This window comes from Diuraphis noxia, unplaced genomic scaffold (assembly GCF_037042655.1).
Source record: "Diuraphis noxia isolate RWA-SAM2 unplaced genomic scaffold, SU_Dnox_SAM2 contig0001, whole genome shotgun sequence".
Taxonomy (NCBI): domain Eukaryota; kingdom Metazoa; phylum Arthropoda; class Insecta; order Hemiptera; family Aphididae; genus Diuraphis; species Diuraphis noxia.
Genome location: NW_028301711.1, coordinates 7,797,987 through 7,821,522, shown reverse-complemented (window position 1 = coordinate 7,821,522; position 23,536 = coordinate 7,797,987). Strand labels below are relative to the sequence as shown.

Below are 23,536 nucleotides of genomic sequence, written 5' to 3'. Positions count from 1 at the left end.
ATAATTTATTTCCAACGCATTTTAAGTTCAAAAATTGACGAAATTCTTAATTTTTGAAGAAGTGGGATTTTTTTTATAATTAATATATAGAAATAATATCGTATCATCATATTATATTGATAACAAATGCCTACGTTATAACAATAATAATAGTGATTGTAGATAATATTATTTCTCCTCAAATACTTCCTACTGATCGTTTCCCGTGAAATGTAAATACTTCTGTTCGAAATTATGTTGTTTACAATCAAACAGAATACATTTTAATAACTATGATAATAATAATATCATAATGTTTACTGCTTATGAGGCCGTCACGGTAGGAAAAAATCGACCGTAAAAACATACTTTTCTATTTCCAATAGTACTCAGGCCTCATTCATCGTAGAAACATGATTTTAGTATCAAAATAATCACGAGAAGTTGTACTTAAAAATCTTGGAACAGATTTTTGATTTATATTTTCTAACCAATTTTATTTGCATTTGAAGTTTGTAACAAATTTTAATTTTTTTTTTAAATTATATAAAATCATCAAATTGAGGTATCGAAAATCTGTTCCAAGATTTTTAAGTACAACTTCTCGTGATTATTTTGATACTAAAATCATGTTTCTACGATCAACGAGGCCTGAGTACTATTGGAAATAAAAAAGTATGTTTTTGGCAAAAAAATCATGAATTCGCCGTCGTTATGTGCTGCTCTAGTGACTACAGTGGCAGCATTTTGAACAGTACTTCTGCCACCACCCCGCGTTCATAAGCAGCGGTACCGCTCCATAGGTCAAAACTGGTTATCTATCTCAGCCGCGCGCTGGTTATAAATAGCCAAATTGTCAATATGAAAATAATAATTTTGTCATTGAATGATATTATTTTACATTTCCAATTTTCGTATTCCTATTACTATCGTATTTTACGCAAAATGGAACCAAATCTTAAAACTGTAACTAATCAGCGAGAAAAAACGTCCGATTCAAACAATTTTTTTTTTCAAACTGTAGTAAACTATTCGATAAAATTGGATATTTGATATTACCATGTTGGATATTTTGGACTTTAGTATCGATCTAGGACATCTTGGCGTGGCCACTTTGGCGTAAACTAATTTGGCGTATAGCTATTTTGGCGTAAAACTATTTTGGCGTTAAGTTTTGGACTAATATAACTAGTATGCCAGTAGTTGTCTGTGCGAGTAATATAATAAATAATAAATAATAATATAATAATCATGTATAATAATTAATAAAGTAGGTGGAGTAAAAAATCAATTGATATAAATGTATTAATAAAAAGTTTTAGACTTTAGGTTAGGTCAGTTCATATAAATAAAAAATATAAATACAAAAAGTAATTGACTTTAGTAGTAAGTTCATATAAATAAAACAAAAATTTTAAAAATAAAGAATTTAGTAACAACTTATATTTTGAGCTATTCCCCTTAAAAAATTAAGCATGTTTCGATTGTTATAATCTTCTACAATTTTAAAAATTCATTTGTCGACATCAATACATTTTTTTTCTTTTTCGGAGGACTATTTCCAGCTTCTAGATGTTGATAAAATGTATCATGTCCTGACTGAACTTTTCTTAAGTTGGTGATAAATGTCCACAATGTTGGATGTTGTACACCCATTTGTAGATTCAGTCTTCTGTTGGCTGCTTCACAGTGGCGTAATTACATGGTTGCATAGGTGTGCATTGCACCGGGGCCCGGGGCCTAGAAGGTCCAAAAGGCGGCCCTAGAATTTTAATATTTTGTTTAAAATATATTAAAATTGTAAATGTTGTTAATAATTTTAAACTATTTTATAATAAATTATATACTACGATAAAATCATAAAATTTTATATTACGAAGAGTATAAAAATAAATTGTCCATGAAACAGGTAGAAATATTGTCATTAGAACATATTATATCATTTATCGGCTTACGAGTATGCTTATCGTAAATATCTTGATTGATGATTATACGTTTTGACCGTTATAATGTTAGTATATGATAGGAATTTAATATTATATTATTGTACAGTTCATCGCGGAATCCCATACCACCACTTTATATGATACTACGGTACATTATGTTTGTAGTGTTTGTAAACTTTGTACTATTACTTTTAAGACGCGAGTTGTGTTAATTAATAATAATAATATTTTAAAAATTATTGTTTTACAATTAATTATTAAAAATATTGTAAGTATAATTATTTAATATAATTATAATTTATAGGTAGTTTATTTTAGTCATAATATTTACGTATTTATTGCAATAACCGTTTTTGAAATTACCTACATTTATTTCATATTATAATTTATATATACATTGCGCGTACAAAATTATAAATATTTATTATAGGTATTATATTTTAGACTAAAAATGTTGAGCAGTACTAGTGGGGCAGCTAAAAAACGAAAACAAAAAGAAATTGCGGAATCAAACGCTAAACTTCCTAAAATTACAAATTTTTTAGTTGCACAAAATATAAATAACTCGTGTAAAAATTCTGAAAATACTACAAATGAAACTACAATTACTTGTGTGAAAGAAGTAGAAATAGATATACCCTTAACATCTGATTCTCAATCGTATATTTTAGAAAATACTGATTTGGGTAATTTTAAAGATACAATATTAATTGATGATTTGAAAAAAAAATAATATTTTCTCAATCATGTAGACCTATGGGTCCTTTTCCTCGAGATCCACTACAAAATAACAGACAATTTTCTAAAAATTATTATCAAAGACAAACCATTTTCGAAAATGAAAATAATAAAAAATTATTTGAGAATATATTATTATTATTAATTTAATACAATTCACTAAAATTATGTTAACAAAGTCCCAATCCAGAAATCGCAGAACCTATTGTAGAATCATGTTACTTAGGTGCTGACAATCAACCACCATGTTCATCAAAGGAAATAATTAGGTAAAGTTTTAAGTGTAATAATTTTTAGGTTGTTATTCAAATGTATAATACCATAACTATAATATTAATTAAAAATAAATTATAATTAAACTTAATCTATGTACTAGTATGATTTTTAATTATATAATACAATTTTATTGTAATTATTTTTAAGTCACAATCCAGAGGCCACAGAATCTGTTATGGCACCTTTTTACTTGGGAGCTGTTAATCAAACACCATGCTCATCGAGGGAAACAATTAGGTAAAGTTTAATAATTTATAGTCATTTTATTGTATGAAATGTACTATAAATTTTTATTTTTATATATTAAACATACATCATATACATTTTTTTAGATTCTGAACGAAGTGATGAATGTATTGATTTTACAATGATGTGAGTTTTTTTTTTTGTGTCTGTGTACAGCATAATTGGTCGAAATAATGCTTCGATTTCAAACTTTGGGGGTGGTTTCCGGTGTAAAATTGAAGATCCTTGGTGCATTATAGAGGTTAAAAGTAAACATTTTCCAACAGTATTCAAAAAAATTGAGAAAAACAAAAAAAAATGACAGAAAAACGGGAATTTTTATATGGTTGTTATTCAAAAACTAATCACTGTAAATACTTGAAATGTCCACCAAATGTTAATGTTAGTGATATCTATATACAGTTAAATTTTTAAAAAATTTCGACTTTTTTTGAGTTATTTATAGACCACTGAAATTTTCGTTTTTTTGAAGTGTCAGTAAAAAAATATTGGATGACCAAAAAAACTTGAAAATTTAATACACGGTTCCTTATGAGTTGTTCTTATTGTAGCTAAAAAAAAGTAATTTTGAAGTTGAAAAATCATAAAATTGTTTGCGTTTATAACTAAGGATTAAAAATACAATACTAAGTTTTCCATAAGTTTTCCTTCGAGTAGCTATAGAGAAAACTCGAAGCATCATTATAGGAAAAATTTTAAGAGCGTTTGAATTAACGACGATAAATCGTTATCATTACGCGATTTCATAAAAATTTAAAACTCAAACGCTCAAAACATTTTTCCTATAATGACGCTTCAAATTTTCTCTATAGCTATTTGAAGTAAAACTTATGGAAAACTTAGTGTTGAATTTTTTAACCTTAGATATAAATACAAACAATTTTATGAATTTTGAACTACAAAATAATTTGCAAATATTCATGGTTTTGACGAATTTTTTGTCAATATTTGAAATTCAAATGCTAATAAAAATTAAATTTGCATTTCCGGTGGACATTTTTTTTGCGATAAAGATTGGAAAACTTGTAAGGAATCTTATATTACATTTTTAAATCTTAGATTTAAAAGGAAAATTTTTTTATGAATTTCTAGGATAAAATAATTTACGAATTTTCGTGATTTTTATGTATTTAGTCAAAATTTGAACTGTAAATGCTTATTAAAAAAATGTGTGACTATATTATTTTTCTTTTATTTTTCAAATAATATTGTATAAATATTTTAGGAGCCTTGTATAAAATTTTCAAATCTTAGATATAAAAAGAAAAACTTTTATGAATTTCGATCTAAGATAATTTGAACATTGCCGTAATTTTTATGTATTTGGTCAAAATTTGAAATTCAAATGCTAATGTGAGGAACAATATGAGGAACTTTGTATTAAATTTTCAAGTATTTTGATAGAGCCAAAAAAATTTTATCAACACTTCAAAAAATTTTTTTCAGAAAAATTGAAAATTTCAGTTATCTATAAATACCTCAAAAAAAATCAAAATATTTTGAAAATTAAATCATGTAAAGAAAATGCCAATCAAAATAACTGGTAAAATTTTCATGTATCTACGACTTATACTTTTTGAATAATAACAAATGTTTAAAATCGTTTGAGGATATATTGTTATCGTTACGCTATTTCGAAAAAATTTAAAATTCAAACGCACTTAAAATTTTTCCTGTAATGATGCTTCGAGTTTTCTCTATAGCTACTTGAAGGAAAACTTATGGAAAACTTAGTTTTGTATTTTTAATCCTTAGTTATAAACGCAAAAAATTTTATTATGATTAAAAATCGTGCTACATTCGTTGAATATAGAATTACTAACTTTATACGTCTTAAAAATACTGCTAATAGTTTATCCTTTCTACTAATGATATTATTTAATTTATCTGTCTTCTGGTGTATATCCAACTTATTTAAAAAATGTATGGTTACTTCTCTTTATACATAAACGATTTATGATAATGATAAACCATAAACAAGGAGATAAACTATTGTGTAGTATGGTTATCTACACAGGTTGGCGTACGACGATATGTATTCCATGCGTTGGATTGTCGAAGTGGCGTTTATAGAGAACAATTCGCGCTAGTTGTCATTTACCCGACTTTAACATATTATAATTAATACAGAATATTATAGTTTTTATTTTTTTGCGTGAAATCCATTACAATAACATAAAAATTGTTAAGTACCTAAATAATAGATTGAACATTTTTACATCAGATAGAATTTTTTTGGTATTTCCATCTTTAAAATTACGTTTTATTTTCAATGACAATAATATATTATTTCATATTTGGCATCAAAAATCAAAATAATATGTTTGTAGATAGGTGGTAACCACTTTTTGTTAATTTTTATATTGTATCTTTATTCATTATGTCGCTATCGCAGTCGTAGTGTCCGAGTCTCCGAGTGTCGTCAATTTTCGTATATCGTAAATTTTAAAATGGCTAAGTGTTGTGTTGTGGGATGCACATCTGATTATAAAACTATTTTAAAGAAATTTTATCCCAATTTTGTGTACCAAAAGATCTTATTTTGAGAAATAAATGGACTAAAGCTATTTCTCGAAAAGATTTTGAAATTTCAAATAATACATATGTCTGTGAAAAACATTTCAATGAACATGAAATTGTTAGGTATTGGATATCTGGATCAGTATTTAAAGTGAGTATCTATCTATTATATATTTATATAAGTTTGTGTTATACTAAAATTAAAAAGTTAACTATCGATAATTAAGTAATATTTACAATTTTTATTTATTTTTTTTAAATACCATGGGGCTTTATTATTTAAACGACCTAAAGGTCTTTATAATTATGTTTGACAATTATACATATTTTACAAACTAGATATAAATTACAAGTCATATACCTACAGTATGTCCCATAAGTTCCGTATCACCCTTAATATCTCCATGGGAAATCAATATATTTAAAAGCGGGTTTTTTTACAATACTAAGTATGGAAATTGTGATTGGATGGCATAAAATTCATTTTTTTTTTTAAATTCAAAATTCAAAAAAAAATTTTGGGCTTTTAAGAATTTAAAATTTATAAGAAAACCATACCAACGCTTATTAAAAAAAATTGTGACTAACGTTATTTAATTTTTTTTAGCTACAATAAGAACAACTCATAAGGAACCGTGTATTAAATTTTCAAGTTTTTTTGATCGTCCAACATTTTTTTACCGACACTTCATAAAAAAATTCTCAAAAAATTCGAAAATTTCAGTGGTCTATAAATAACTCAAAAAAATTCGAAAATTTTTGAAAATTAAACTGTATATAGATAACACTAACATAAAAATTTGGTGAAAATTTCAAGTATTTACAGTGATTAGTTTTTAAATGACAACCATATAAAAAAATCGATTTGCTCGAAAACGGGTTTTGCGTAAAAATTCCCGTTTTTCTGTCATTTTTTTTTTTGTCTTTCTCGATTTTTTTGAAAACTGTTGGAAAATGTTCACTTTTGACCTCTATAATGCACCAAGGATCTTCAATTTTACATCGGAAATCACCCCCAAAGTTTGAAATCGAAGCATTATTTCGACTAGTTATGCTGTACACACACATCATTGTAAAATCAATACATTCATCACTTCGTTCAGAATCTAAAAATAAAAAATATTTTTTATGTTATTTTTTTTATGTACATATTATTATAATATTTTGTATGTAAAAAGGGCATAATTACCTACGTGCATAATAATAAAATATAACTTTTTGTAAATATATTTTACATGTTTATTTGCTGCGCTAATTAAAAATCATCTGTAACGATTTATGGTCACAAATAAAATTAATTAGTCACCGATGGTTTTTTATTATTGCGGAAAATATATGCGTAAAATATTTAAGTACATTATGTTATATTATATATTTTATTTTATTATTATGTACGTTTAGGTAATTATGCACTTTGTGTATAGATAATATGTACATTGTACAATATGTACAATATGTAAATATCACATATTTATAAGCTTATATTTTATACGTTAGTTATCCATTATAATATATGAATCTAAATTCTCAATAGTAAAAATTTGTCTCTAATCCAAATTTGTATATTATGTATCTCTATTGTTTCTTTTAATTTATACATTAATAATTTAATCACTTAAATAATATTGTACACCTCTCACCACAACTATATTATATACTGTATATCGTTATTTTATGTTTTCATATTATAATTATTGTAATTGGGTTCGTCCGTTTAATAAATTATTAAATATATATTAATGTTATGTTTCAATTAATTATTATACATAAATTAAATGTGTTCTTTACATTTGTGAGTACCTACATTATTTATATTTATATAGATCATATGAACATGATAAGTTTGTAATGTTTGTATACAGACTGTTTTTTTACTGCAAATTGCTATTGTATTAAATAATATAAAAAATTAAAGTATTATTCTATTTATTTCATATAATATGTTATGTATAACACTCAACTTCCTATATTAAGTTTAAAAATAAAATAAGTTAACAGGTATGTATTTTATACTAACAAAAATATTTAAAACATTATACTAATATATTGGAGATGAAAATATCGTACGATAAGTACTTCAGGTCACTAATAAGTAATAACGTAAAAAACGTGACACAGTTACTAAAAAAACCTATTTAATCGTAATGAAATTATTGTTACTACATGTTATTACATGTATTTTAAAAAGTAATTGGGTTAGAAATACAAATCAAGTTTTGGTGTATTATTATTTGTATGCTTTATTTATTGATTAATATTCTTAAGTAAGCAGGGGCTTTAATTAATAAATAGGTAGCGAATCGTGACTCGTGAACTAGGAGCCACGTACCGTGCGCTAGTACATAGTAAGAAATACTTGGATGACAATTTACGCAACGGTCAACTACATTGACGCGAAACGTCTATAACGACAGTCCGTGATATAATAATGTACCGCTCCCGCGATTATAACACACGCGCCGCGGCGATACGGAATACAACGCCATCTCTTGAGCGTTGTATGTTTTTCACTTTTACCACGACGGCTTCTTATGCGATTACTAATCATTACTTGAAATCATTATGTGAAAAAGCAGAAAATTTCGAAGAGTATTCTAAACAGAAATTATTGAGCTATTCAATTATTTGAATGAGAACTAGTTTAACTCACTTGAAATGTCCATCAATGACAATATTATGAATTAAACAACTATATAAATAAAAAATTATGTATTTATGTCGAAATTGGTATAATAATATGATGTAGGTGGTTGCTGATAAAAACTGTTGAAGGTTAATCGTGTTACGTTCAAGGATTTTAACAACGCTTAATAGAGTTGCGTAACTTAATCAAAATTAACTATTATAGGTATAGTATTGACAATAGATAGATTATTAGAAAATTTTTTTAAAATCAACATAGCATTATGTGAGCTAAAACATTTTATAATTATAATAATTATTTTAAAAAATATTATATTTTACAAATTCTTATCGTTATAATTTCTAAAATATTTTACTTGTTTAAATGGCAAGGTTTTATATTTCGGAGTAAAACTTTATTCGAAGTATTTCGATTTATTAAAACCAAATTCTGTACAAAAATGTTAATGTGTAGGAAAGGACTGACGTTTAGCGGGATATACATGTATATAACTATTCTGCTAATTAAAAATTTTACACTGATAACTTGTGTCTGAAAATTTCATCTGGCCCACCCTATAATATGTCTGTGCCAACCAAGGTGTTCAGAGGGGCCCATTATCATATGGTGGATTTTAAGTTATAGCACATAAAAAATATCTTATTTTTTTCCCCACGAATTAAGATAAAATTATAAACTAACCTTCGTATCACTAACTATTCCAGTAACCAGCGCAGTGTGTGGAAGGACTCTTCTTATCTAAGAAGATTAAATTACTACACGATAAATGGTATGTCAAATGACAGAGTGGTAAATTTGTTAGGTGTTTATAAAGACAAAAAAACGTATAAAAGTTTGGACCTAGATTACTTTGTCAATAGGTTTTCTACACGACATAAAAATATAAAATACTTTTAAACATAATATGTTAAAATTTGAATTCATTAATTGTATTGACTGCTGTAATATTGTAATGTATTAACTTTTAACATTTTAAAATAATGAATGTTCAATGTTGTTATTATATAAATTATTATTAAAATCATTATTTGAATTTTATTTTTATTTTTACATTTAATTATTTGTGAATTTTATTTCCACTGAATGTATAAACTCGCATTTTCTATACATGATCAAATTTTCAAAATCTTTTTGCTATTTAAAGACATTTGAATATTTGAATATTTTGAATATATTTTTTTTTAATGAATATTATTAACATAAATATTATTATATATATAACCCTATGTCAGTACAAACTTCATGTTTTCTAATAGGAACCTCCTTTTATAGTTATTGTTATCAATCCAATTTTTTTATGAGAAAATTGATACATCCAAATCAAAATTCAAGCTATTAATAGCTTTGAGTTATATAACTTTGTATATTAAGTATAATCTGTCTATGCCAATGGGTTAAGTAGTTAGGCAGATTAGACGATTTGAAAAATTTAGCAATTACCATTGGTTTATCAATATGAATAATTGGTAAAAATGATCTATGTATAATAAATACTGCATCTAACATTACAAAATATAGTTTTTATTTTTATAAAACCATTTTGCGATTAAAAGAGATTCATGTATTAAAATCATAAGTAAATATAATACTGATGTTAGAAACTATTTAAGATAAGCAACTCTTTATGAGATGAAAAAAAAAAAATTTAAAATAAATAAATACCTAATCGTAAAAGAAATTAAAATATTCGTGGATCTCTCTAAAATTAAAGAATTAAGTAGCTTTAGACCAGACAAAATATAAATCCGTTTGGGATTTTCAATAATTATTAATATTGTTTCCTGACTATGTTTATTATAGTATGTGATTGATGTGTATATTAAATAATTACATAATAGTTACATGATTTTCAATTAAGTGTTCTTATGAAATTTACCATATTATGTATTCAATTATTTATATATTTTTCAAATCCTGATTAAATATTAATGCCATAAATAGGGAACGGATTTGAATGCAAATTGCATTTTTTTCTGATTGTCCGAAAACATTGGTTTCCAAGCAAAAAGTTCATTTCAGACATCAAAGAATTAAAAAATGTAACTTTTATTTTGCATTTTTTTGCATTTTTAAGACTTTAATGCATTTTTTGAAATTGTTAGTGCATTTTGTGGTTTTTAAATCATTTTTCAACATTTTTTCCACATTCATTCAAAAAAAAAATATTTAAATACCTAAATATGTATTATGTTACGAAATTACGAAATTATTGTTGACAGGTGTAGACACAAAATATATACATACAAGTTACAACAGATTATTACCCACATTAAGGTAAAGATTAGAGATAAGATACGATAAACTATTTATCTAAAGTTAATTAATTAAGGTTTATTGTATTTAAATATTTTTTATTAGATTTTTCATAATATAATGTGTTTTTTTATAAGTTATAAATACAAAATTTTGTTTTTATTGAATATAAACCCATTTTTAAAGTTTTTTAGGGCATTTTTTTAGTGCTTTTTTTGATGGTAAAGCATTTTTTTAAGGCATTAAATCGTATTTTTTTAATGCATTTTTCTTGTTTTTTAGAGCATTTAAATCCGTTCTCTAGTCATAAATAATACATTTTATACTGCCATAAATAAAAACCAATTATAAATAAATTCAATATTATCGTTGATAAGGAGTTAATTTAATTGGTTTGAAGTGTAATTTAAAATGTGAATAGCTTAATGCACTTAAAATTAATTTTTATATATAAACCTATTAGTATATAAGTATTTATTATTTTTTTTCATTAGAAAAAGATGAATAATATACATAACTTGGTACTCAATTTGACTAAAATTTCTAGAATTATTAAATATTAAATAACAAGAATATAGTAAGTAGAGTCTTCCGAGTAAACATTAATCAAGTCTTTTATTCGAGTACCTACTTATCCTAAAATTTGTATAAATACTAAACGTGTTTGTAATCGGAAATTATTCTGCTACTGTTGTTCATACTCACTCCGTCGAGTCTTGTGTTCGGTTTTGTTCAAATCGTAAATTTAAAGGAACAGTATATTACAATCATGGCTAGGGTGTTCATGTTATTGTCTGTAATTTTTATCAGCGTTTATGTGACAGAACAAGCATACTTTTTACAAGAAGATTTCATTAAGAATACCAATGAACAAGCAACTACATGGAAGGTAAGTTACTTATAATAATTTTACTAATAACTTAATCTATAAATAAACTATTTTCTACAAGAATTGTACACCATTTAAATTTAGTAATAATAAAAATTGATAAGGAACCTCTAATATTATTTTTAAAAGGTATTTTACAAAACTAAAAGTAATAAAATTGACATAAAATTAATAATATATATTGTTCTTACTCGTTAAAAAAGTAAATACCTTAAAAGAGTTATACGGAGAAAAGATTGATACCACTTGAAACGGTGTTAATTTTTTTTTTATCCAACGATTTACTGAGAAATACTCGGCTGTCAGTACTAAGTCATAAAACATGATCACCATTATGATGATCTTCAATAGGAGTTTTCAACAATTAATAAAAATATCTTGGGGTTGACTTTTTAAACTAGATCACCAAGATTTTTTAATTAATCAACAAATTAATTTCCTTACGTTTGAATTATGTAAATGCATAATATCATAAAATAAACCTAATATTGTATTATAGTTACTAGATGGTTCAATATTGATCAGTTGTCTCTAAACTCCTCGGCTAGGATACTTAAAAGAACATGAAAGATATTTCTTTGATAGATAATTTCTACAGGTTGTGCCTTGGTCAATTTTTGAGAAATACCATTTCTACTACCAAACAAGTTTTAAGTAATATTGTGTTTGTTTAGTTAAAAACATTTAAAGAAGAAAGATTTTCAGTTAAACGTTTAAATCTTTTGGTGAGTCATGATGTAATCGTATCAATTGCATAAATTACAGAATAATGTCAAAACTTAAAATTTCCGAAGCAGAAATGCAATAACAAAAATACTGTATGATTTTAGGATTATTAAAACAAAGAGCAGTTAATTATTAGTAGGGTTGGGTTTTATATGTAATAAACACCAAAAATATGTACATGTATATTCAATTGAAAATGCCGAGATATGGAGTATGAAACAAAAAATAAGTACCTACTAAGACAAAATATAATAATAAAGACTAACAATATAATAAAAACAGTTATATATATATTTTTTCATAATATAATTATATTTAACTTATAATTTGTTAATAACTTTGCATACCTATTAGTTTTAAAATATTAATACGAATTAAAACTTTAACAAATAAGGCTGGTGTGAACTTCGATCCAGATACGACAGAGGAAGATATAAAAAGACTTTTGGGATCGACAGGAGTCCAAATCCCAAACAAAAATAATATGCATATGTACAAAACCAACGATGTAGCTTACATCAGCTCAGGCAAAATCCCAAAGACTTTTGACGCACGGAAAAAATGGGTACAATGTGACACGATCGGAAGAGTCCGTGACCAAGGACAATGTGGATCGTGTTGGGTGTGTACAAATATCGATTGATCTGTGCCAATATTAGGACATTAATTTCATATGAACTTTTATTCAGGCGGTGTCCACGAGCTCGGCTTTTGCTGACCGTTTGTGTATAGCTACAGAAGGAGATTTCAACGAATTGTTATCAGCCGATGAAATCACTTTCTGCTGTTATACATGTGGCTTTGGGTGCCATGGTGGTTCTCCAATAAAAGCATGGAAACAATTCAGTAGACACGGTCTAGTAACCGGAGGAGACTTCGGCACAGGAGAGGTAGGAGAAGATTGTTAACATAATTTAATATTATATTCGTGTTAAACGTGCATACGTTCTTTTTCAGGGTTGTGAACCATATAGAGTCCCACCTTCTGGAAGTAATAGTTCAAATTCACACTTTCACTTTTGCAGGAGAAGGTGTTACGGAGATAATCAAAACATCAGTTACAGCGAAGATCACAGATACAGTATGATTTAATTTTACAATTCATTACATGTGGTTAAATATGTTAATTCATTATTTTATTATTATTAAAGCACGTGACTATTACTACTTAACTTACAATACCATACAAAAGGACGTTCTGCTTTACGGACCTATTGAAGCATCATTTGAAGTATACGATGATTTTATTAATTACAAGTCAGGTAAACGACTGCCAACAATTTTCTAACCAACGTGTTTCTATTTTTATTATATTTTTTTTACTAATATTTCAATTTTTCAAGGCGTTTACGTTAAATCAGAAAATGCTACATACTTGGGAGGACATGCCGTGAAGTTGATCGGTTGGGGTGTAGAAGAAGAAATCCCGTATTGGTTGATGATGAACTCGTGGAACACCAGTTGGGGCGACAACGGTCTCTTCAAAATTCGACGAGGCACAAACGAATGTGGTGTCGATAATTCTACAACTGGTGGTGTACCGAACATTTAATTTACTGACTGCGCATATTTAAAAAAAAAACATTACTTCCAAATTTTTGCGTATTATTTTTGAATAAAACTTAAAATAAACATTCTTTTACTTTTTTTTGTTCAGAAGACATTTAATTAATCATTTATTTAATAATTTTAAATATTTTGTTTTTAAATTGAATCCTTCTTTAAACAGCTCGTTAATACATATTAAAAAATTTTTTATGATAGTTCTATAAACTTTCTAAAATTTTAATACAATTTCTTTTACTGTAATAAAAACCGGGAAAATGTTACAAAGACTTAACATTAATAGTTTTTAAATACATTTCATATTATGAAATATGTTTATGTATTATTGGGTGCCCACGCGAGAGTCTAAGTTGGGCATTGTATTTTCGTATTTGGAGTTATAATTAAATAACAATAGGTATAATTTATTTCCAACGTATTTTAAGTACAAAAATTGACGAAATTCTTAATTTTTGAAGAAGTGCGAGTTTTTTTATAATTAATATATAAAAATAATATCGTATCATCATATTATATTGATAAAAAATGCCTACGTTATAACAATAAGAATAGTGATTGTAAATAATATTATTTCTCCTCAAATACTTCCTACTGATCGTTTCCCGTGAAATATAAATACTTCTGTTCGAAATTATGTTGTTTACAATCAAACAGAATACATTTTAATAACTATGATAATAATAATATCATAATGTTTACTGTTTATGCGATTACTAATCATTACTTGAAATCATTATGTGAAAAAGCAGAAAATTTCGAAGAGTATTCTAAACAGAAATTATTGAGCTATTCAATTATTTGAATGAGAACTAGTTTAACTCACTTGAAATGTCCATCAATGACAATATTATAAATTAAACAACTATATAAATAAAAAATTATGTATTTATGTCGAAATTGGTATAATAATATGATGTAGATGGTTGCTGATAAAAACTGTTGAAGGTTAATCGTGTTACGTTCAAGGATTTTAACAACGCTTAATAGAGTTGCGTAACCTAATCAAAATTAACTATTATAGGTATAGTATTGACAATAGATAGATAATTAGAAAATTTTTTTAAAATCAACATAGCATTATGTGAGCTAAAACATTTTATAATTATAATAATTATTTTAAAAAATATTATATTTTACAAATTCTTATCGTTATAATTTCTAAAATATTTTACTTGTTTAAATGGCAAGGTTTTATATTTCGGAGTAAAACTTTATTTGAAGTATTTCGATTTATTAAAACCAAATTTTGTACAAAAATGTTAATGTGTAGGAAAGGACTGACGTTTAGCGAGGTTCTAGGTTGCACTGTATCGTTCCGACCTGAGTTCAGTGGTTTCGTGCACTCGCAAACGTGACACGCACCAACATAATATAGTCTCAAGTCATTTTTTTTTACCTTTTCCAGTGCTCGAATTGGTGGTTAAGGTCGGCGGTGCGTAGGGGGACGGAGCTCCCCTACTATTTTTTTTTACTTAGACGGGGGACGGTACAATCTAATGTCTGAAATAATTTTTATTAAATATGGGTTTTGAATTAATGTCAATTATATAAACATTTTACTATTTTTCATATTAAAATTGTTTTGGTATTATAGTTTAATAATTTATTATATTTTTTCTATACGGTTTAATATCTACAGCCGTGCTTTTCTATGGTCCACAGATTAGATATGGTGCACGCAGATACAAGTGTGTGATGGTACTATCTAAAAAAATATGTTCTGAACATAGGGTTAGATCTTAGGGTTACTCTGTGGTTCCGAACGAAATGTTATCAATTTCAATTATTACTGTTAGGGTTATCATTTATCGGTGTTTTGAATTTTTCGATTTTGCATTGTAATCGAATTTGACAAATTACAAGTTTTTGAGTTATTTTGTGTTCAATTAATTGTTAAAATCATAATAATTGAAGACATTAAAAATATTATAATAATTTTTCTTTACAAATTACACATTCACACAGACCGGAAAAAGATTAAAAGAATCAGTATTTTTCATATAATTAAATTATGTGTGGCTGAAAAGTGGTAGGTATTCAAAATATACGCATGATTGGGTGGAGGGAAAGGAGTGTGTGGGGGCGAAGCCCCCACGTGTCTGCTTTGATTAATTCTGCACTTGGAACACAGTTTTTAAATCGTTGGATTGAATTCCTCTTATTTTTTCCCAATAGTACCGTTGTCGAACCGCCCTGTACGTCTCTTACCAACCCGGGTGGTTAGACAAGACGTGGTCGTTACATCTCCATATTTCATGTCGTGCTTTAGATTTTGGTATCACAATGAGTGTTTTAGGGCTGGCATTTACACGTAAGAGACCGCCAGAAAAAACACATGTGTCGGTTATGGTTTTCACTTTCCTTGTATTCTTGTGATGGACCGTCCAACCTGTGACCGGCGATTACGTCGCGAATTGTAGCGTCTTCGGACTGCCACTTTTCGAGACTTGTCGCAGTGAGGGGCGTGTCGATACTATCGTGGTTATGTACTATAGAGAATATACGGTCGGTCTCGAGGTCCATATTGGTTGATTGCGTTATGGGTGTCTACCAATTTTTCCAAGGTTAGGTTCAAGAATAACTTATTAGGTGATGACCCTTGGCTTCTACGACCAGAGATGCCAACCTCCGGAAGTCTTTTTCCACGCGAGCCGCGACCAATAAAGGCAACGGTCTGGCGTGACTTTCCCATCAACCACCTGAGGTCACGGGGAAGTCTATATATTGACAGCTGGTTTGGTGTTAGCAAGCCGCTGCGCGCTATGCTCATGGCGGCTAGTATGCATCTCCTTGCGACGTGGACGCCCCGACCGTGAAGAAATGGCGGTGGATGTAAAAAAAAATACAACTTAAATAGCTTTAATATTCGAAAACTAATAACTTGTCATGTTATGTGTTGTGTTCATTACAAACTTTCGCAAAAGATACGATAAACTATTTATCTGAAGTTAATTAATTAAGATTTATTGTATTTAAATATTTTTTATTAGATTTTTCATAATATAATGTGTTTTTTTATAAGTTATAAATACAAAATTTTGTTTTTATTGAATATAAACCCATTTTTAAAGTTTTTTAGGGCATTTTTTTAGTGCTTTTTATGATGTTAAAGCATTTTTTAAGGCATTAAATCGTATTTTTTTAAGCATTTTTCTTGTTTTTTAGAGCATTTAAATCCGTTCTCTAGTCATAAATAATACATTTTATACTGCCATAAATAAAAACCAATTATAAATAAATTCAATATTATCGTTGATAAGGAGTTAATATAATTGGTTTGAAGTGTAATTTAAAATGTGAATAGCTTAATGCACTTAAAATTAATTTTTATATATAAACCTATTAGTATATAAGTATTTATTATTTTTTTTCATTAGAAAAAGATGAATAATATACATAACTTGGTACTCAATTTGACTAAAATTTCTAGAATTATTAAATATTAAATAACAAGAATATAGTAAGTAGAGTCTTCCGAGTAAACATTAATCAAGTCTTTTATTCGAGTACCTACTTATCCTAAAATTTGTATAAATACTAAACGTGTTTGAAATCGGAAATTATTCTGCTACTGTTGTTCACACTCACTCCGTCGAGTCTTGTGTTCGGTTTTGTTCAAATCGTAAATTTAAAGGAACAGTATATTACAATCATGGCTAGGGTGTTCATGTTATTGTCTGTAATTTTTATCAGCGTTTATGTGACAGAACAAGCATACTTTTTACAAGAAGATTTCATTAAGAATACCAATGAACAAGCAACTACATGGAAGGTAAGTTACTTATAATAATTTTACTAATAACTTAATCTATAAATAAACTATTTTCTACAAGAATTGTACACCATTTAAATTTAGTAATAATAATAATTGATAAGGAACCTCTAATATTATTTTTAAAAGGTATTTTTCAAAGCTAACAGTAATAAAATTGACATAAAATTAATAATATACAAGGTGATTTTTTAAGCATGCTCGCCCCTTTTTATGCTTAAATTATGCATATATTCAAATTTTGATTTTTGGAATATTTAAGTGTAGTTAAAGGCGATATTTTTGAGTACTTAGATTTTTCACAACTTTTAAGGAGTATCCTGTAGCGATACCAACTTTGGTTTTTCAAATGACAACCTATATATTTTAAAGCAAAATGTGATTCAGATAATTTTTCTGAAAATTTTGACATATTGCAATCAAAATTCGAACGAAAACTTCCAGAGTTATTCTACTTGAAATACTAAGGAATAAGGATAAAAGTCTAATACTTAAATGCCTACGTTGTAAATGGATACACGTACATATTTCGCATTTGTGCTATTGTACACTATTGTTCGGTATTTTATTATAAGTAGGTATACCTATGCTATACAAATATTAACGTTGCCTATAAGGTATAGGTAACATGGATAAAATAAAAAGGATATTATTTTATTCATATTTTCTTTTCTTTTGAAAATTGTCAGATGCAATATTTGGCCATTTAGTAATAAGTAGTGGTTATTAACAAATATTTTATTTTTATATTGTATACCGAATTATAATTATCGTATCCATTTACAACGTAGGCATTTAAGTATTAGACTTTTATCCTTATTCCTTAGTATTTCAAGTAGAATAACTCTGGAAGTTTTCGTTCGAATTTTGATTGCAATATGTCAAAATTTTCAGAAAAATTATCTGAATCACATTTTGCTTTAAAACATATAGGTTGTCATTTGAAAAACCAAAGTTGGTATCGCTACAGGATACTCCTTAAAAGTTGTGAAAAATCTAAGTACTCAAAAATAACGCCTTTAACTACACTTAAATATTCCAAAAATCAAAATTTGAATATATGCATAATTTAAGCATCAAAATGGGGCGAGCATGCTTAAAAAATCACCCTGTATATTGTTCTTACTCGTTAAAAAAGTAAATACCTTAAAAGAGTTATATGTAGAAAAGATTGATACCACTTGAAACGGTGTTAATTTTTTTTTTATCCAACGATTTACTCAGAAATACTCGGCTGTCAGTACTAAGTCATAAAACATGATCACCATTATGATGATCTGCAATAGGAGTTTTCAACAATTAATAAAAATATCTTGGGGTTGACTTTTTAAACTAGATCACCAAGATTTTTTAATTAATCAACAAATTAATTTCCTTACGTTTGGAATTATGTGAATGCATAATATCATAAAATAAACCTAATATTGTATTATAGTTACTAGATGGTTCAATATTGATCAGTTGTCTCTAAACTCCTCGGCTAGGATACTTAAAAGAACATGAAAGATATTTCTTTGATAGTTAATTTCTACAGGTTGTGCCTTGGTCAATTTTTGAGAAATACTATTTCTACTACCAAACAAGTTTTACGTAATATTGTGTTTGTTTAGTTAAATACATTTAAAGCAGAAAGATTTTCAGTTAAACGTTTAAATCTTTTGGTGAGTCATGATGTAGTCGTATCAATTGCATAAATTACAGAATAATGTCAAAACTTAAAATTTCCGAAGCAGAAATGCAATAACAAAAATACTGTATGATTTTAGGATTATTAAAACAAAGAGCGGTAAATTATTAGTAGGGTTGGGTTTTATATGTAATAAAAACCAAAAATATGTACATATATATGTAATTAAAATTTCCGAGATGTTTTATGAAATAAAAAATATGTACCTACCTACTAAGAAAAATTTTAAAAATATGTTAAAATTTTAAATTAAAATACAATTCTAAATCTTTTTTGAATAATACAATTTATTGTTTTTTATATCCAATTAATTTAATTTAAAAAATATACTAATTTGTGGTAAAAAATATGTTGTTAAGTTGAAATACAATTGATGTTTAGGTAATCAATTTAAAGTGAAACAATGACAAACTATGTATTGTTTTACATTTTCAAAATTAAATGTACGTTAGGTGAAGATGTTTTCACAACCGCGTGAACTGATAGTCTGATAGGTACTCTTGTAAATTCGTAAATATATTTTATCAAATAATTGTTGAACATAAAGTATAATCATTAAAGTATGGTTATCGAACAGAAACAGATAAGATAAACTAAAATCAAGTTATTAATATTTATTTTAACCTACTTATTTCCTATATAAATTATTATACACTTAAAATTTACTGGAGTACCATTATCGAAATTTGAATGTAAAATATAATTAAGCAACCGAAATTGTTAAAATTTACGAATTATGTAAAAAAAAAAGGCGAGAATTTTACATAGTATGCAAAAATATGTATTTATGACGAAATATGTAAAAATATGTAAAATAAAATATGTCTTATTTTATTGCAAATTACGTGATATGAATTTATCATTTACAATAATTAATTTATCATGTTTTACTAAAAATATGTATTTACATACAAATCCCAGCCCTAATTTTTAGTATTATAAGTTATAACTAAATCTGTTTTCACATGTTGAAATAATGTTGGGTAATATTTTTTATTTATTTTTTATTATTATAATATGCAAAAAGCTAATGTTAATGTTTTATACATTTTATTAAATATAATACGTGTAATTAAGTGACTATATAAATTAAAAGTTAAGAAAATGCATGAAAATTTAAATGTAATACATCATTAATAACCATATGGTGAATATACTAAAATTAGTTGTCAGATTTTATTTGTGGTTCCCGTTGACTATAATTGACGAATATTAAATATATTATCTTTAATCGTAAATATTTTAAAAATTATCATAACAAAAATATATTTTTATTCAAAATATAATTGCATATGTCTGAAATAAACTACCTACTTAAAATAATAGATAAAACATTACCGTTGATTTATTTGCATACAGTTAATTAGATAAGCCTTCATATTGTAAATATTGGAAATGGCTTATTGCGCTGAAGAACAATATAATAAAAACAGTTAAATATATATTTTTTCGTAATATCATTATATTTAACTTATAATTTGTTAATAACTTTGCATACATATTAATTTTAAAATATTAATACGAATTAAAACTTTAACAAATAAGGCTGGTGTGAACTTCGATCCAGATACGACAGAGGAAGATATAAAAAGACTTTTGGGATCGACAGGAGTCCAAATCCCAAACAAAAATAATATGCATATGTACAAAACCAACGATGTAGCTTACATCAGCTCAGGCATAATCCCAAAGACTTTTGACGCACGGAAAAAATGGGTACAATGTGACACGATCGGAAGAGTCCGTGACCAAGGACAATGTGGATCGTGTTGGGTGTGTACAAATATCGATTGATCTGTGCCAATATTAGGACATTAATTTCATATGAACTTTTATTCAGGCGGTGTCCACGAGCTCGGCTTTTGCTGACCGTTTGTGTATAGCTACAGAAGGAGATTTCAACGAATTGTTATCAGCCGATGAAATCACTTTCTGCTGTTATACATGTGGCTTTGGGTGCCATGGTGGTTCTCCAATAAAAGCATGGAAACAATTCAGTAGACACGGTCTAGTAACCGGAGGAGACTTCGGCTCAGGAGAGGTAGAGAAGATTGTTAACATAATTTAATATTATATTCGTGTTAAACGTGCATACGTTCTTTTTCAGGGCTGTGAACCATATAGTGTCCCACCTTCTGGAAGTAATAGTTCAAATTCACACAATCACTTTTGCGCGAGAAGGTGTTACGGAGATAATCTAAACATCAGTTACAGCGAAGATCACAGATACAGTATGATTTAATTTTACAATTCATTACATGTGGTTAAATATGTTAATTCATTATTATATTATTATTAAAGCACGTGACTATTACTACTTAACTTACAATACCATACAAAAGGACGTTCTGCTTTACGGACCTATTGAAGCATCATTTGAAGTATACGATGATTTTATTAATTACAAGTCAGGTAAACGACTGCCAACAATTTTCTAACCAACGTGTTTCTATTTTTATTATATTTTTTTTACTAATATTTCAATTTTTCAAGGTGTTTACGTTAAATCAGAAAATGCTACATACTTGGGAGGACATGCCGTGAAGTTGATCGGTTGGGGTGTAGAAGAAGAAATCCCGTATTGGTTGATGATGAACTCGTGGAACTCCAGTTGGGGCGACAACGGTCTCTTCAAAATTCGACGAGGCACAAACGAATGTGGTGTCGATAATTCTACAACTGGTGGTGTACCGAACATTTAATTTACTGACTGCCCATATTTAAAAAAAAAACATTACTTCCAAATTTTTGCGTATTATTTTTGAATAAAACTTAAAATAAACATTCTTTTACTTTTTTTTGTTCAGAAGACATTTAATTAATCATTTATTTAATAATTTTAAATATTTTGTTTTTAAATTGAATCCTTCTTTAAACAGCTCGTTAATACATATTAAAAAAATTTTTATGATGGTTCTATAAACTTTCTAAAATTTTAATACAATTTCTTTTACTGTAATAAAAACCGGGAAAATGTTACAAAGCCTTAACATAAATAGTTTTTAAATACATTTAATATTATGAAATATGTTTAGGTATTATTGAGTGCCCACGTGAGAGTCTAAGTTGGGCATTGTATTTTCGTATTTGGAGTTATAATTAAATAACAATAGGTATAATTTATTTCCAACGTATTTTAAGTACAAAAATTGACGAAATTCTTAATTTTTGAAGAAGTGCGAGTTTTTTTATAATTAATATATAAAAATAATATCGTATCATCATATTATATTGATAAAAAATGCCTACGTTATAACAATAATAATAGTGATTGTAAATAATATTATTTCTCCTCAAATACTTCCTACTGATCGTTTCCCGTGAAATATAAATACTTCTGTTCGAAATTATGTTGTTTACAATCAAACAGAATACATTTTAATAACTATGATAACAATAATATCATAATGTTTACTGCTTATGCGATTACTAATCATTACTTGAAATCATTATGTGAAAAAGCAGAAAATTTCGAAGAGTATTCTAAACAGAAATTATTGAGCTATTCAATTATTTGAATGAGAACTAGTTTAACTCACTTGAAATGTCCATCAATGACAATATTATAAATTAAACAACTATATAAATAAAAAATTATGTATTTATGTCGAAATTGGTATAATAATATGATGTAGATGGTTGCTGATAAAAACTGTTGAAGGTTAATCGTGTTACGTTCAAGGATTTTAACAACGCTTAATAGAGTTGCGTAACTTAATCAAAATTAACTATTATAGGTATAGTATTGACAATAGATAGATTATTAGAAAATTTTTTTTTAAATCAACATAGCATTATGTGAGCTAAAACATTTTATAATTATAATAATTATTTTAAAAAATATTATATTTTTCAAATTCTTATCGTTATAATTTCTAAAATATATTACTTGTTTAAATGGCAAGGTTTTATATTTCGGAGTAAAACTTTATTTGAAGTATTTCGATTTATTAAAACCAAATTTTGTACAAAAATGTTAATGTATAGGAAAGGACTGACGTTTAGCGAGATATTCCTGAATATAACTATTCTGCTAATTAAAAATTTTACATCTGAAATTGATATAATATGATGTGTGTGGTTGCTGATAAAAAACCGTTATACTGGATTGGCTATCGGATAGTAAATCAGAGTTGTCAAACCTTGTGCTCCCCAACTTTCTGATGCGTTTAAAATTTCGTTTGTCACGAACTGGGGGGTGTTTTCACTGATATTCACGTGAGGGTAACCGAAACGTGAGAAGAACTCGCGTTCTAATGTTTCGATTATTGTTTTAGAGGTTGCGGTTCCTAGG

General features: G+C 26.9%; 2 protein-coding genes across 2 annotated transcripts; both read left to right on the top strand.

Moving 5' to 3' along the window:
- Nucleotides 1–11,278: 11,278 nt before the first annotated feature.
- LOC149059396 (cathepsin B-like cysteine proteinase 6) lies at nucleotides 11,279–13,854 on the top strand. Its single transcript, XM_089215760.1, has 6 exons — nucleotides 11,279–11,491; nucleotides 12,612–12,839; nucleotides 12,907–13,107; nucleotides 13,175–13,298; nucleotides 13,369–13,479; nucleotides 13,561–13,854. The coding sequence occupies exons 1-6, from the start codon at nucleotides 11,372–11,374 to the stop codon at nucleotides 13,767–13,769; spliced, it is 993 nt and encodes a 330-aa protein (XP_089071886.1). The 5' UTR covers nucleotides 11,279–11,371; the 3' UTR covers nucleotides 13,770–13,854.
- A 3,489-nt stretch (nucleotides 13,855–17,343) lies between these two features.
- Nucleotides 17,344–22,029, top strand: LOC149059395 (cathepsin B-like cysteine proteinase 4). Its single transcript, XM_089215763.1, has 6 exons — nucleotides 17,344–17,555; nucleotides 20,788–21,015; nucleotides 21,083–21,283; nucleotides 21,350–21,473; nucleotides 21,544–21,654; nucleotides 21,736–22,029. The coding sequence occupies exons 1-6, from the start codon at nucleotides 17,436–17,438 to the stop codon at nucleotides 21,942–21,944; spliced, it is 993 nt and encodes a 330-aa protein (XP_089071889.1). The 5' UTR covers nucleotides 17,344–17,435; the 3' UTR covers nucleotides 21,945–22,029.
- The last annotated feature ends 1,507 nt before the right edge of the window (nucleotides 22,030–23,536 follow it).